The 15515-nt window shown below is 34.9% G+C and overlaps 1 protein-coding gene across 1 annotated transcript; it reads left to right on the top strand.

Moving 5' to 3' along the window:
* Positions 1-10877: 10877 nt before the first annotated feature.
* HELRODRAFT_142779 (hypothetical protein) lies at positions 10878-11342 on the top strand (the record flags this gene model as incomplete). Its single annotated transcript, XM_009024461.1, has 1 exon — positions 10878-11342. A coding segment is annotated over one exon (465 nt), but the record flags the coding sequence as incomplete, so codon positions are not given.
* Positions 11343-15515: the final 4173 nt, after the last annotated feature.

Genomic DNA, 15515 nt, shown 5'->3' with positions numbered 1-15515 from the left:
GATCTGTAAGCATAATTCAAGTTATAATCCAGAAAGACGTTGGGGTCGAACGGTGAAGTTTTTTTCCCTGTAGAGTGGGTGATTATAATTCATATCGGTGTGCGAAAAAAAATCGTGAGCTGTTTAATAATGCGCTACGAGGTCGTAAGCAAGTTTAATTGAATGGAGCGCCTCATGAATTGGCCTTCCTATTTTTCATTCGGTTTCTCTAAAGGATAATTATTTTTTTTCGCCTTTAATTATAAACTTTTGATATTTGAGGAATCTTTTTAAGAACGAAATTATAATCAATTTTTTGCATGCAGTATTACCGTCAGTTACTCTTAACTCAACGCTATTTTTCATTTGTTTAAAACCCAATTTTTGTTTTTTTATTTTTTTTTTTTGGAAAAATGAAGTAGATGAAAATTGATGCAAGAAAAAGCTAAGAATGGGAGGATAGTTTATGCGGATGTGACCTTATTACGTCAATGTCATGAACACGTGACCTGCTGGTCGGTTCAACTAATTGATCAATCCAATGCTACTCATCCATTTGCTAGATATGCTTAAATCCCTGCTCCATTATTCAGATTTTTAAAATACGCGCTCCTCCTACGAGTGTGTGGTGATGTTGTGTGTGCCCTGTTGGGATTTGTTGATGTTGTTCTGTTGTTCTGCTGTTGTTTTGCTGTTGTTGCTGCTGCTGTTGCTTGTTGTGGTTGCTGCTGTCGTTATCGTTGTTGGTTGTAAGGTTAGGTGCGTTTGGATTGCGCAATGCGTGCGTGCGACATGTCTTGTTGCGTGCGTGCCAGTTTCATGATTTTCATGTCTCGATCGATCTTCTCCATCGGAGACTGGATGATTTATTTAAAATTGTTGTTTGTTTAATATTTCACCTAAATTTTTGTTATTTAACCAACAATAACACAAAAATATTTACCAGTCTAAATTTACCTTCACAGTGTAGTCAAAGAGATGAACAGTTTATGAAATAATATTTTAATGATAATTATTCTCCAGACATGCTCTCATGCAACGCTTCTCAGAGCGGTGTACGAACGTGTAGCTCAAGTGCTGATGTTGTGTGAACGCAGAGTTTATGTAAATAATACGGATATACCAATTTAGAACGAGAACCATGTTTGTGTGTATTGAACCAAGGCTTGTTCATCTTTGTGATTATGTCTGATTGTGTGTTTGTGTGTGTATGTGTTTGTAATGGTGCATGCTTTGTATATTTGTGCAAATGTTTCTTTGCTGTTGTTATGTGAGCATGCATTCTTGTGTTTTAAAACTGCTATTTGCCTGAAAGATAAGACTTGAATTTAATTATTATAGCAAGTAACGAACAACAATTCATTAAAATCAAATGGATGAAGTATCATTTAAAGCATTCCTAAACAAAGAGAAGGAATTAAAATAACACCAACAGCAAGATTAACGATTAAAACAAGGGATTAGGTATGTATGAGTGTGCGTGTGAGCGTGTGTTCGAGAGGCAATCATCGGACAATGCATCGGTCACGTGATAATCCATGCCATCATTAAGAGTTACATCCTGCAGGATAAAAGAATGGTCGTCGTAGTCGATAATAAAAATGGAAATTTCTCTTATTTGCTCCAAGAAAGTATGTGTGTGTAGGTACGTATGCATGCGTGCATGTGGTTGTACGTGTGTGTGTGTATGCGTGTATGTGTAAATATTTATGTGTCAGACACACACACGCACACACACATACACACACACACTTATATATATATATATATATGTATAAGTTTAGTTAAGAATGTTTTACCTTTAATTACGGAGAGTCATTGGATACTGATTTGGATTGATACATGACGATGCTGTTATTTTTATTTATTTTAATTGATTTATTTTTACTCGTGATTTGCATTTATTAATTTAAACAAATTGTCATGCGTGTGTATGTCCTGTATGTACGTTTAAATCTGTTTTCATCCGGATTCATGTCTTTTATGTTTCATTCTTTGTTCTATTAGAGGATTGTACTGTGTGCGTGCATGTGCGTGTAGGTCGATGTATGCACGTGTGTGTTTGTGTCTGTTTGTATGTTAATCTGGTGCAAGGTATGGTGGGCATCTGAAAGATAAAATTAACAAAAACCTTGCAGTTAATTAACCATTTATAAAAACAAGACAAATATTCAATGAAAAACTCATGAGTTTAGATCATACCTGATATATAGCTATGTACATTGTACAATAATGAGGTCATATATGCAGAAATCCGGATAAAGACATTGTTATTATACGCTTATATTATATTATATTATATATATATATATATATATATATATATATATATATATATATATATATATATATATATCTTATCTATTTGTTTATTAATATGTATATATAAATATACAAACAAATATATATATATATATATACATACATGTATACATTTTTTTTCATTTCTATTGCCATCTGCTCTCTTGTTTGAACTTTGAAACATGACCTGACCTAAATAAATAAAAATGAAATCTCAAAAAATGGCACCACGACTGATGTTGGCTGAAGCTCAGTCTAAAAAAAGAAGGTTGATTGATGTTAGCAAGTGTTTTTTGTTGATGTTGTTGTTGATAATGTTGCTGTTATTGACGTTGTTGATGGCGTTGCTGATGTTGTTGTTAATGCATGTTTGATTTATATGTTTGGTGTAGTTGACGTTCGAATTCGTGTTGACATCAGTGTTATTTTTAATCATGCCTTCGTTTTGTTCTAGATAATGAATGTTCAGTTCGTTGATGCTATTTTGCATTGTCTGTTATTCATTTACTCACTTGCTGTTTTGGAAAATGCTGGAGAATGAATTTGCGATCCATCCAAGGATCATATTTATCGTATTATTTAATTGAGATATTGACAGGTCGGATGGTACGACGTTGTATCTTTTCTGTCCAGTTTTGGTTAAATGCGTAGAGGTACCTGCAAACAAATGATAGCACCGAACGTTGCTAGTTGCTTATGAATTTCTGAATCAACAACATATTACACCGGCGTGTTAAGATGAATAATATTTGTCGATTGATGACAATTGAATACTTTCTAATCAGAAATTATTACTGCTCAAACATTTCAAAAATAAAAATTTCCTATGAAGATTTACCACAAATTTAGTAAGTACGCCTTATTAAAATTCTAAATTTTTAAAAAATATTAAAAGATTTTCAAAAACAAAAAACGCTGTCTAGTTTTTTGTGACTAACGGCTTCATTATCAAGAGATTTTGCCGGTAGATGTAAATTTTTTAACGAAATGGTCGCAAACGATGGCCGAAGAAATTTTTATTTTAAGAGACTAGATAAACTTCAGCATTTCACATAAATGTTAATTTATTGGTTGTACTAAGAAATTGTTTGTGTGATCAAACAATTTCGATTTTGATCAAAATGGCTCCTGAAATTTTAATTCCATGATAGATCCTCACAGATTCAAAAACCTTCCACATTGGAGGTTGTACAAAAAATGTGCACCTTTGCACGCATCATCACCGCGCGCAACACGCGTTCATTCACTTGTTGACGGACAAATCACACGCTTGTTGTCACCGATATATACAAGTATGTATGCATATACGTATATGATTGTTTGCATTCAATTATGCACACATTTATGCATTCATACAATTAGCATAAATGATCAGTTTTTATTTGAAAGTAAACAACAAATTCATTCACATGTTTTGGTTGTTTATAAGCATTGTAAACCCATTAAACTATTTGCACATGGATAAATGTGTTTCGATCATTATATACCTCATTTTGTTGACATTTTAACGATACAAACTTAATGACATTTTTAAGAACATACTATAAAAAGTATTTCCTATAAACAAGCAGTTGTTTATGTTTTGTATCAAAGCACGCGCATGCGTTCTCGCACAAACGTCGTCTTACGTTGCAGACACATGCTGCAATTAGCCTGTCCAGTCGCATTTTCCCGTCCAGCGGTCAAACTAATCAACGCAGGGACGAACCAGGTCATCTGATATACACTGATCATATGCATGCTCCTCTTCTGTCCTCTCTAATGTCACCACTATCTCCGCTTACGACCTTCTCGCTATACATACGTGCACTGCACGCACCTATACAAATGTACACGCACACACGCACGCACGCACACACGCACACACACACACACACACATATATATATATATATTATGTGTTTGTGCGATGTCGAGATTAAGTAAAGTTTACGTTTACATCTTTCTTATGTGAGTGTTGTTTGTGTGTGTGTGTAAGTTGTTTGTGTGTGTGTGTAAGTTGTTTTATGTGTAAGTTGTTTGTGTGAGTGTGTTTTATGTGTTTGTATGCATCTGATGGTCAAGCATGTGTGTGTGTGCATCTAGTTTGTAGGTGTGTGTGTATTTATTTGGTTTTAATACATTTTAATTTTCATGCCTGTAATTTTTTGTTGATGTTGTATCAGATATGCATGCAAGCCTGTGTATGTGAACAAATGATTTGATTGACGCACAGGCACGCGTTTTTATACTTTATATCCTTGCTAATCTTTCGTTACCTAATCAACTTCAATTATTTTTCATTTTGAAATATTACAAACGATACGCATGTATGCACTGTTTACTTGTTCGTGATGTATTTAATATGACTGTTGAGAAAGAATATTCTGTTCTCAAAACGATCTGCATTGTTTGATTAAGAGTAACGAGCCGAAAAACTAATGAAAGAAATTTATTTTATGTAAAGCGTTACTGGGAAGAGGATGATACCAATCAATGAATGATCACTTCACCATAAACCTGCGCATCTAATCAAATTATTATAACAAACTTAAAATTTAATTAACAAAAAATTTTATAGAACAGAAGTTTCATTATTTTAGAAGAGATGAACGATTGATTGATTGAATGAATGAATGAATGAATGAGTGAGTGAATGAATGAATGATTGAATGAATGTGTTTGAAATGCAAATTTAAACTTTCTTTCCTCCATTCAGTGAACAAGAAAACAGAACGCACCCACCAGCAGACAGCACGGCACCAGACTCTCCATGTTAGAGACATCATTTTGCTCGCCATCCGTCAATAATGACAAACATCATTTCAAGTGTGCGCTAAATAATGTATATGTCTGTGTGTGCTGCTAACATTTACTATATATATATATATATATATATATGGTAATATATACTATATATATATATATAGTAATATATACTATATATATATATATATATATTTATATATGTATATATATATATATATTCAAAGTATTTATTGTCTGTAATGTATATGTGCAATGTGCAGCGAACACATGTCTCGCACATGTGTGTGCGCTGCGTGCGGGGGCGTATACACACACACACATACGCACGCACACACACGCACACACACACACACACACACACATATATAACATATATGTAAGGATATGTGTATAGTATATGTTGGTAAACATTTGGGATTGCATCTGCAGTTTTGTTTTAAGACTATAAACTTGAGTTGATTTCCGTGTGAATGATTGAATGACTGATTGAGTGATGGAGTTAATAAACTTAATGTTAATGTTGAATGAGTGAGTTGATGATGAAGTAAGTAGATGAGTCTGCGATGAAGCCAAAATATACAATCGAATAAGTTAGTTGAATGAGTAACTTATTTTCCCCATCTTGTTTCATGATACTGTTTCCATGCCCGCTCGCCCCCACCCATGTCTACTTCAGTTTTTTCTACCCACCTATATAATTTTTTTGATTTGTTGTTGAATACAAACGCCCACACACTGACACCCACGGCAACAATTACAAACACACACTGACCACACCATATTCGTCATGCATTTTTGAATAAATGCGTACACGTGCGTACATTATGTACACTCACCACACACACATGAAGATGCATGAAGATGTACAAAAACAACGTTACAAGCGTATATTTATGTATACATATGTGTGTTTATGTGTGTGTTTGTGTGTGTGTTTGTGTGTGCGTGAACTTAATATGTATACCCACATACATATTATATATTGTATGTACATACTTATGTACTAATACTGAAATGCATCCAGATGCAGCTGACGGTGACTCCACGAAGCTGGTCGCGGGTTGAGACGACCGTTGAAGTGACTTTCCAATGTTGCACACTATCATCACGCTGGGACGTTTCTACTTTTTAAACATTACAAAAATTGATATAAGGGGTATATTAAAATAAAATTGTAATGTGTAACGACCACTCTGAATTATTTATTCATTCCCATGGAAGACCTGTAAACACGCACACAGACAGGCAGACACATACACACACAGACACACATACGCTCATACAGACATACACATAAACGTTGGTTCGACACACACACATACACACACAGACGATCAATTTAATGCAACGTAATGTAACAAATTATACAATTAATTTCCCCATTAATTAATTTAATTGCACATTCATCATTCGCACACGGAACAACAAACAGCAAGGAAATATTACGGAGCCACGCCTACTTTTTACAAATCATTGCAGAGAATGCCTGTCAGTCACACGTTGTCGCCGACCAATGAACGTCGTTCATGCAAAACACGTGACTAGATGATCAAATAGATGACGTATGGTGTGCAAGAAAAAGAGCATTTCCTGCGCTAATGCAAAATTTTGATATAAAAAAATATTTACAGTTGCTTCTCCTGTTACTCTTGCTGCCGATACTGCAGCTGCTGCAGCTACTGCAGCTACTGCAGATACTTCATTCTTTCTTTCCTTCATTCTTTCGTTCCTCTTTCATTTTTGTATATGCCACTTTTTTTATATCTTTGGCGTATTATCTGTTACTGTATTTATAAATATGTGTGTGTTTGTGTGTGTGTGTGTGTGATGTGCATTCATCTGGAAACAATTGTATGTACGTTTGGGTATCTGCATATACGCTTCTGTATGCATGCATGCACTCCCGTGTATATACATGTATATATTTATTATATGCATGTATGTGATTTGAATATGCATCATATAAATGTTTCCCTGGGCTTTTTCTAAGTTAGTCTGGATGTGCACTTGTTGACAGAGCAATTTGAATGAATCCTGGAGTTGGTGTTAACAAAAATGTATGTTTGCTGTTTTACCAATTATGAACATACAATATGTACATTATAGTTATACAATACAGTATAAACATGTCGTGTGAGATGGGTTTCAATTGTATACATTTGTATATACGTATATGAATAAATAAATACGTAAAACATATACAAACAATTTTGTAGATAATAAATATATACTAGTATAGAGAGCATTGTAAAATAAAAAAATCCTCAATTTGAATGTTGAGTTTCAGATGGTTCCACAAAATTTAGTGTAGGTATGCTTGAAAATGTTTTGATTTGAGATGACATTAACATTGTGTTGTTATGATGTGTTTGTGTTGTTGTTTCGTTGCGTTGTGTTGTATTTTGTGTTGTTGTTTTGGTATGTTGCACTATGCAATAATTGCTGTTGCACGGTTTGTGGGTGTTTATTAATATTTATATTTGTTTGAATTTGTGAAAATATTTTAAAATAAAAATTCTTTAGCAGTGTATGTGATCTTCTTGGTTTTTGTAGCGTTCATTCGTTTGTTGTCGAAATTAAGGAATTTAAAATCTCATGCTAGCTAGGATCTTTCTTTCGTTGTAATTGCTGAAATGTTTTAAATGTTAATTTCTAGAAATAAAAAAATTTAAAAATTAGGTTTCATTGTCGACGATCAATAAATCCTCATCATTATCATCATCTTCATCATCGTCATCCTCCTCCTCCTCCTCACCGTCATCATCATCATCGTCGTTGTCGTCATCATCATCGTCATCATCATCATCATCATCAGCATAATGACGGTGATGACGACGACGACGATTATGATGCACCTGATGAATACTTCATAGAAATCGAACCCAAGCACCTGTGGGTGAGTGAGTGAGTGAGTGAGTGAGTGAGTGAGTGAGTGAGTGAGTGAGTGAGTGAGTGAGTGAGTGAGTGAGTGAACGTTCCCCCACCATTCGACAAATGAATCGAAAACAACAGAACAATTTTTTTTCATTTTTCATAAATTTACTCAAAAACGCTGAACAGAAAGTTTGGCTTAGAAAGAAACAAGCCAGAAGTATCGAGTGCAGTTTCATCTATAGACTTGAAAATACCAACTTCGTATATTTTAAAACCTTCTCGAAAGCACACACACACACCACACCACACACCACACCACACACACACACACTCATACACAACACACACACACACACACACTCATACACAACACACACTCACACACACACAATACACACACATACACACATACATACGTACATATATACAAATTAGCACATCCCCACTTTTACATGCACATTCGTTTACACACAAACACAGACACACAAAAAGATTTCGGCTAATAAATATTTTATTGTTGAATGAATCTAACTGCAAATATACTCCAGTCTAAAAAACAACATTGTTAACTTGTTTATAAGCTGTTTCAAGTGTAGCAAGTAAGAATAGAGATTTTGGTTGCCAAACATTTTCTTATTGACGACTTAATGATATAACATTTTAGTATTAGTATTACAAAAAATGGCAGCTAATGCGTTACATTCAAATAAATTAACTCCTAATCAATATATAAATTATTAATTATTTTAGACAAGCAAACAAGTAATATTAATCTAAAAAATGGATAAACCTGGTTTAGTTTGTATATTGCGCGGCTGTGTGATTGTTTGGAAGAGGTTATGGGGTGTGCGTGCATGTGTGTGTGTGTGTGTGTGTGTGTGTGTGTGTGTGTGTGTGTGTGCTATATTGGGGATGCATTTCATGAATAACCAACATTTGCATATGAGCACTTCATGTATACGATTGTTTATTCTATTATTTGAAGAGTTTAATCGTTGAGATCATTATTCATTAAAATTTAAATAAAAATATTTCACGAGGAATACTCTATGGCGCGGTTCACTCTCCCATTCAAACTGAAAATAACCAAAATGTCAAGTACACACACGATTGGCTTGCAAATGTTAGCGTATAAATTCATAACTTTGTAAATTTTATTGGCGCTTCATAGATGTGAATATTTGTTATATAAATATCACACATGTATAGAGATACATACACAATATATAAGCACAAAGGTGCATATACAATACAAATATTACATATAAGTACATATTATATATGTGTATAATATTATTATAGTAGGGACATTACATGCATATATATATCTAGAGCGTTCTCTATTGCAGCAACAAACGCACGCACGCACGTACGTACGTACGGATGCATGCTTACGCGTGTGCTTCTGATGTCGAGATATGCATGGGATGGGATGTTTGTCTGTATGGGATATTTGCAAGTCAGATTTGACGTTCAACTTCGATTGTTGGTACAATTTTCTGCTGGGAAAAGAGCGATAGTGTGAAATAAACTAATAAAAAATTCAGAACATTTATTCTTATTTTTCTTACCAGTTATCTCTTGCTAAATGGATAAAAAATGCTGTGATTTTTGTGCAACTTATTTTTATTACCCAAATTTTAATTTTTAGTTTGTTCTTGACTAATGTACTATATATCCTACACAGTAAATATTTTGATTAATCTTAGTATAATGACAACATATACTGAACAATCTCGCTAATTCATAACATTTTGGATACGTTTTTATGCTTTCACAGTTGTTAATTACAAAGTTAGTTGCCACCAAGCCACCAAGCGATGAATGAACCGGTCTCTGTCATCACATCAGCCACGTCAACAACATTCACCCCTTCAATTTTTTCATCCGCCATTTTCAACAGTTCAGCGTACAAACAAAACGTTTCAAAACAATACAACCACTGCCAACTACAACAGAAAATTAACCAACTCAGCAACGCCCAATCTTGCAACCGAACGACGCAGTCCTGCTTGTCAATCTATGGTGAGGATGGCAGTGTTGCAAAAAATTCTGCAGATTGTGATAAAGAAGTTAATTCAACAACAACGGCAAACAAAAACAACAGTTACGCAGTTTCTTCGTACAACAATGATGAAGACAAAAATGAAAGTTTCACAACTCCCACTCCACCACCTCTGCAACATTCCTTATCAATGCAACAATCGCAACAACACCACCAACAACCTTCTAATTTGGAATCAAACGATGTTCAGAGATCTGAATATTCCATGAATTCATTCCTAAATTATTCTTCATATAGGAACAGCGGACAGGACAGCACTTCCGGCAATTTTCAAACAAATTTTTTCAATTCATCCACTCCAGTAACAGCGCAAGATAACTTGTTTCTCAACAGCAACAACAACAATTCTGAACCATTCACTCAAAACAACACGATTCCAACGCTTGGTCATTACGGTCAGTGGTTTGGATTTGGACCATACGCATCTCATCATCACTACACAATGGCCAAAAACGTTGGATGGTTTGGTAATGGTGAAGATTTCAAGCCGTTTTTATTAACTCAGCAGAACCAAAATGACCAATCAAATCAGCAGTCCGGAAGCACAAGTCCAGATTATCGATTTGCATACCAAACGATGTCTCAATCAGCTCTCAGCCAGTTCAAATCAACCAACAATCCATTTCAAGCATGGCAAACATCAAGCTCTACAGAATCTCATCATTCAGGAAATCACCATCATCATCCTAATCGCTTCCTCGTCAACCATTGTACTCCATATTCAACGTTTCCAACGGCGGCTGCAGCTTATCAAACTTATTCTGAAAACTGGCGATCTTCACTGGCAGCGCGAACTGGTAACGATTCATTGTCCGACGCGCTTGGCATTCAACATTCATTTGGAAGTCCCTTGTCCTCGCGAGAACTTAGCGGTCTCATGTCTGGGTCAGGTCTAATGCCAGACGCTCAGTCTGACGACGATTCCCCAACATCCGACGATTTGGAACAATTCGCTCGCCAGTTCAAACAAAGAAGAATAAAGTTGGGATTCACTCAAGCCGATGTTGGTTTGGCTCTTGGCACGCTGTACGGCAACGTTTTCTCGCAAACAACCATTTGCCGTTTCGAAGCTCTACAACTCAGTTTTAAAAACATGTGCAAATTAAAACCTTTGCTGCAAAAGTGGCTAGAAGAGGCCGACTCGACCACCGGCAGTCCAACCAGCATCGACAAAATTGCCGCCCAAGGAAGGAAACGTAAAAAGAGAACGAGTATTGAAATAACAGTGAAAGGTGCTTTAGAGTCACATTTTGTAAAACAACAAAAACCAGCCGCTCAAGAAATAGCAGCGTTGGCTGAGCAGTTGCAACTTGAGAAAGAAGTTGTAAGGGTGTGGTTTTGTAACAGGAGGCAGAAGGAAAAAAGAATGACACCCTTGCAGATGGGTGTCAATGGTTGTGTTGGTCGGTAAACAACTTCATTCGCATTTGCTTTTGAATGATAATTTAATAATTTAATGAAAATGTTTTTCTATATTTTATTCAAAATAAAAAATTTCAAAACATGATTCATCAACTTTTGGCGAACATCACAGGTTCAGACAATGAAGACATGGAGGACATGGATGACGACAGCTATGATGGCCTCAACCCAAGTAGAGAACATTCTCAAAGCAACAACAACAGTAACAACTTGGAAGAACATTTACAAATGCAGCAGCAACAACATCATCCTATCCACCACCACCACACCCAGCAACATTTAGTTCAATCTCAGTTGCAACATCCACACTTAAACATACATCATAACTACTTGCGTCCAAACAATTCGGACGATATCGACGACCAAATTGAAAGAAATAACTACCACAGCACGCTGCTGCTGCGGGCTCAACAGCACAACAATTTGTACAACAGCCGCCTACAACAGGCACCAAACTTGTTAGGCAATGCAACGTGCAGTAGGGAAACACGACCAACGACGCCGATAATGAGTGACAACTGCAACACCTACAACCTTTCCAACAAGCACAAAAACGACGGCTACCATATAAACAATTCAACATCCCCTCTACGTAACTCTTACAACAACGATTTGAACAACAGTGAACAATTTTTTCACAGCTCTAACGCTTACAACGACAACGACAATAACCTTGAACAAATGAACAATGACAACAACAACAATAACAACAGTAATAACAATAACAATCACAACAACAATAATCACAATTCAGTATTACATCACAAAATAAACAGCATCAATGACATTAACAACAACAAAAACATTAACAACGACAAAAACGTAAATAATAATAATGACAAAAACGACGATAGCAGTAACAATGCATTAAATAACAAAACCAATAACAACCATCAGACCAGTAACGGCAACAACATCAACAACAGCAACAACAACAGCAACAATGAAACTTTTCTGAACAGTAATTCATCTTGCCATCAATCGTACAACAACGTCAACCGCCACCAATTTCCAGAAGTGTCTTCCTACTTAGCGCGCAAATCCAACGTATTTGGCAGCATGCCTTTCGTCGACATGTCCAACCGCGAGTCGTTCTACAAGGTTTGTAGCAGCGTATTTCTCAACCGCTAACTCCAAAATTTTTCTTAGAATATCATCAAACCTATGAACGGATACGAACACGCATGGAGGTATTGTATAAACACTTCGCACAATGAAGCAAAAAATACAATTTTAATCCCCCTTGAAAGGTAGCAATGTGTTGAATAGCGAGAGAACAATCATTTCTAATTATATTTTCTGTTGTCTTGATAACTTCTACGACGTTACTTTTATTAGTTTTTGAATTGTATAGAATTTTGTTGGCTGCCAATTCTTGTTTCACATGATTTCAGTTTGTTCCATTTTTAATTTCAAAAAATTTCACATCAAAGCTGTCGTGAACGATCCGAATTAATGAAAAAAAAAACAAAAAAACAAAAAACAAACTGCAGTCACCAGTCAACATTTCAAAATTGACAACAAATAAACCTCAAAAACTACATCAGTAACAAAAAACTGAAAGACCCTGACATCATTCCATTTTGATGATGACGACTTCCACAACCTATTTCATCATCATCCTCATCATCACCGTCGTCGTCATCGTCACCATCATCACCGTCAACCGTAATAATCTTCGTGTAGTTCCTTACCATGAAGAACTACCACACAAGTAAGTTACAGATATTACATTGGTTGTTTTTTAAATTTTCTTTAGCTTTATATGATTTTCAACATTTGCAGAACAATTAAACCCAACTCGTGGACTTTTTTAAAAATATATAGAGTGATTATGGATTGAAACTATGAGGTGGAATGGAGACAGTTTATGTTGTGGAGTGGAGGCGCAGATTGGTAAATGGACGCTGAAACGTGAATTAAATAGAAATGATAGTATTGAGATTAGGGAGTATAATACACATTTCAAAAATACTTAGTGCACGCGAGGTTTATGTAGTTAATAAACTGCATCTTATTTGAATTGCTAACGAGCAATAAATAGAATTCATAAGTGAATTTGTTAAACTTAGCACGAATTTGATACAGATATGCCATGGTAGGTTCAACTCAATAGAACGTTTTATTCATTGGTTGAATAATATATTTTATTTATGCAATGAAGTCATTATTCATTTTTTTAATTAATGCACATTTTCGTTTTTAAAATCGTGGTTTTGCTAGCTTTGCAACAGTCATTATAGTTGAATATATTTAATTTGGTGATTATCGCCAAACAGATTGAATAATTAATTTGTGTGGAGGACTTTAACAACAACCAGTTTGATTAAAGAATAAAATAAATTCAACATTTCTAGGTAGATAATTATTTTGAAAATGTTTCTTAATTTGATGCAGCTCGATTTAAAATTTCAAAATCAAATAAAAAAGTATTTCAAAAATATATTTCCTTGGAGAATCTTTTAAATTCCCATTGTCAAAAGAGTGGACAACATATTTTTTTTATCCTATTTTTATCCAAAAAACATTTATCAGAGCTTAAAATGTCAATGAATATGCAAAGAAATAATACGTGAAGAAAAATTAAATTTGTGGAAGAATTTTTTTCAAGTGCAAACAAAGCAGAACAAACAGCAAATTATTCGAAGACACGTTCAACAGTACCAAAACAAAATTTCTCGTCCTTGTTTGATCGCTATATCGACTCCCATCATTTCAACTCTCCACAATTCCTCCTACAAACATTTCTACAAAAAATTCTGCAAATATACGGAGATCGTACGACAAACATTCTGATGGCGTGTGTAGATGGGTAAGGTGCGTTCACCGCATGCGTTTGCACATTTGTCGTTGTGTGGTGTGCGTGTTGTTGCGTGTGTTGTTGCGTGTATGTTTTGTAGAAGCAGTTTTGTTTTGCGTGTTGTTGCAAGGTTATTAAATTTATAAAATAATACTATATTGATTAATCATGTCTCTATTAAGCTTCTACATACATTTCACACGTGCATGAAAAGACACTGAATTATGCGGTTTGATTTTTTAAAATTTATGCAACTGCAACTCTCTCTTTCTCTCTCTCTCTCTCTCTTTCTTGAAATGATTGTAAATTTTTGCATGTTATATTAATTCATGCAAAATGAATTGATAAAAAATGTAACAAAAGGTTGCATATGCGTGTGTTGCACTTGGATACATGTGCTTTTGAAACATGTTTGTGTTTTGTTGGCGATGCACGATGCACGTAAAAAAAGCACGAAATTATTACACACATACACGCACATATGAACAAACTTTTTATTTGTACACACATACATGCACACACACGCACACACACACAGACACACACATAACTCATGCCTACACAAGCACACTTACCCTATTCATGTACACACATTCACTTGCAATTCGTGCATATATATAGGCACACGTTATTAACCGCGGTGATGTATTCCTCAACATGCTTCCATACTTTCTTCCACCTCAACGTCAGCTCGGAAAGTCATTTAAACAAACAAACTTAGTCCTAATCTCGAGGAGAGCGTGCACACGTACACGAAAACAAACATGCAAATATACGTGCTCAGATAGATGTACAACAAAACATACAACAACATGTACGACAACTTAATGCTACACACATGCATACTATAGTGAAATAAAATTAATTTTGAAATTTTTTTTATGTGAATTTTAAAATCAAGTGTTGGTCTAGAATCGTTCATGTACGTCTGAAATTTTGTAATTTAAAGGTGTTAAACAACCATTGATTGAGTGTGTAATTTTTATGTTTCATATTTTGTTGTTTTTTGTTACAAAAAACTTTCGAAATATGATTTAAAATACAGAAGTATTCATACTTATATAATAATATGAATGAATGAACGAATGAATGAATGAATGAACACCTGTGACTGTATGTTTGTACATACATGTGTACGTGAAAACACACGTGAACAAACCCGAATACAAAAAACAAAGGAATATGAGAAAGAACATAGAGAAGCAGAGAGAGAGAGAAAGAGAGAGAGAGAAGAGAGAAGAAAAAGGAAAAAAAAAGAGAGAAAAAGGAGAAAAGGAGGAACCCGTCTTGAGCAAACATAAAGAATTAATTAATGCAAACTCACAA

This window comes from Helobdella robusta (genome assembly GCF_000326865.2).
Source record: "Helobdella robusta unplaced genomic scaffold HELROscaffold_4, whole genome shotgun sequence".
In the NCBI taxonomy this organism is placed as follows: Eukaryota; Metazoa; Annelida; class Clitellata; order Rhynchobdellida; family Glossiphoniidae; genus Helobdella; species Helobdella robusta.
Note: the sequence above shows the minus strand (reverse complement) of the source record. Positions and strands in the feature narration are given on the sequence as shown.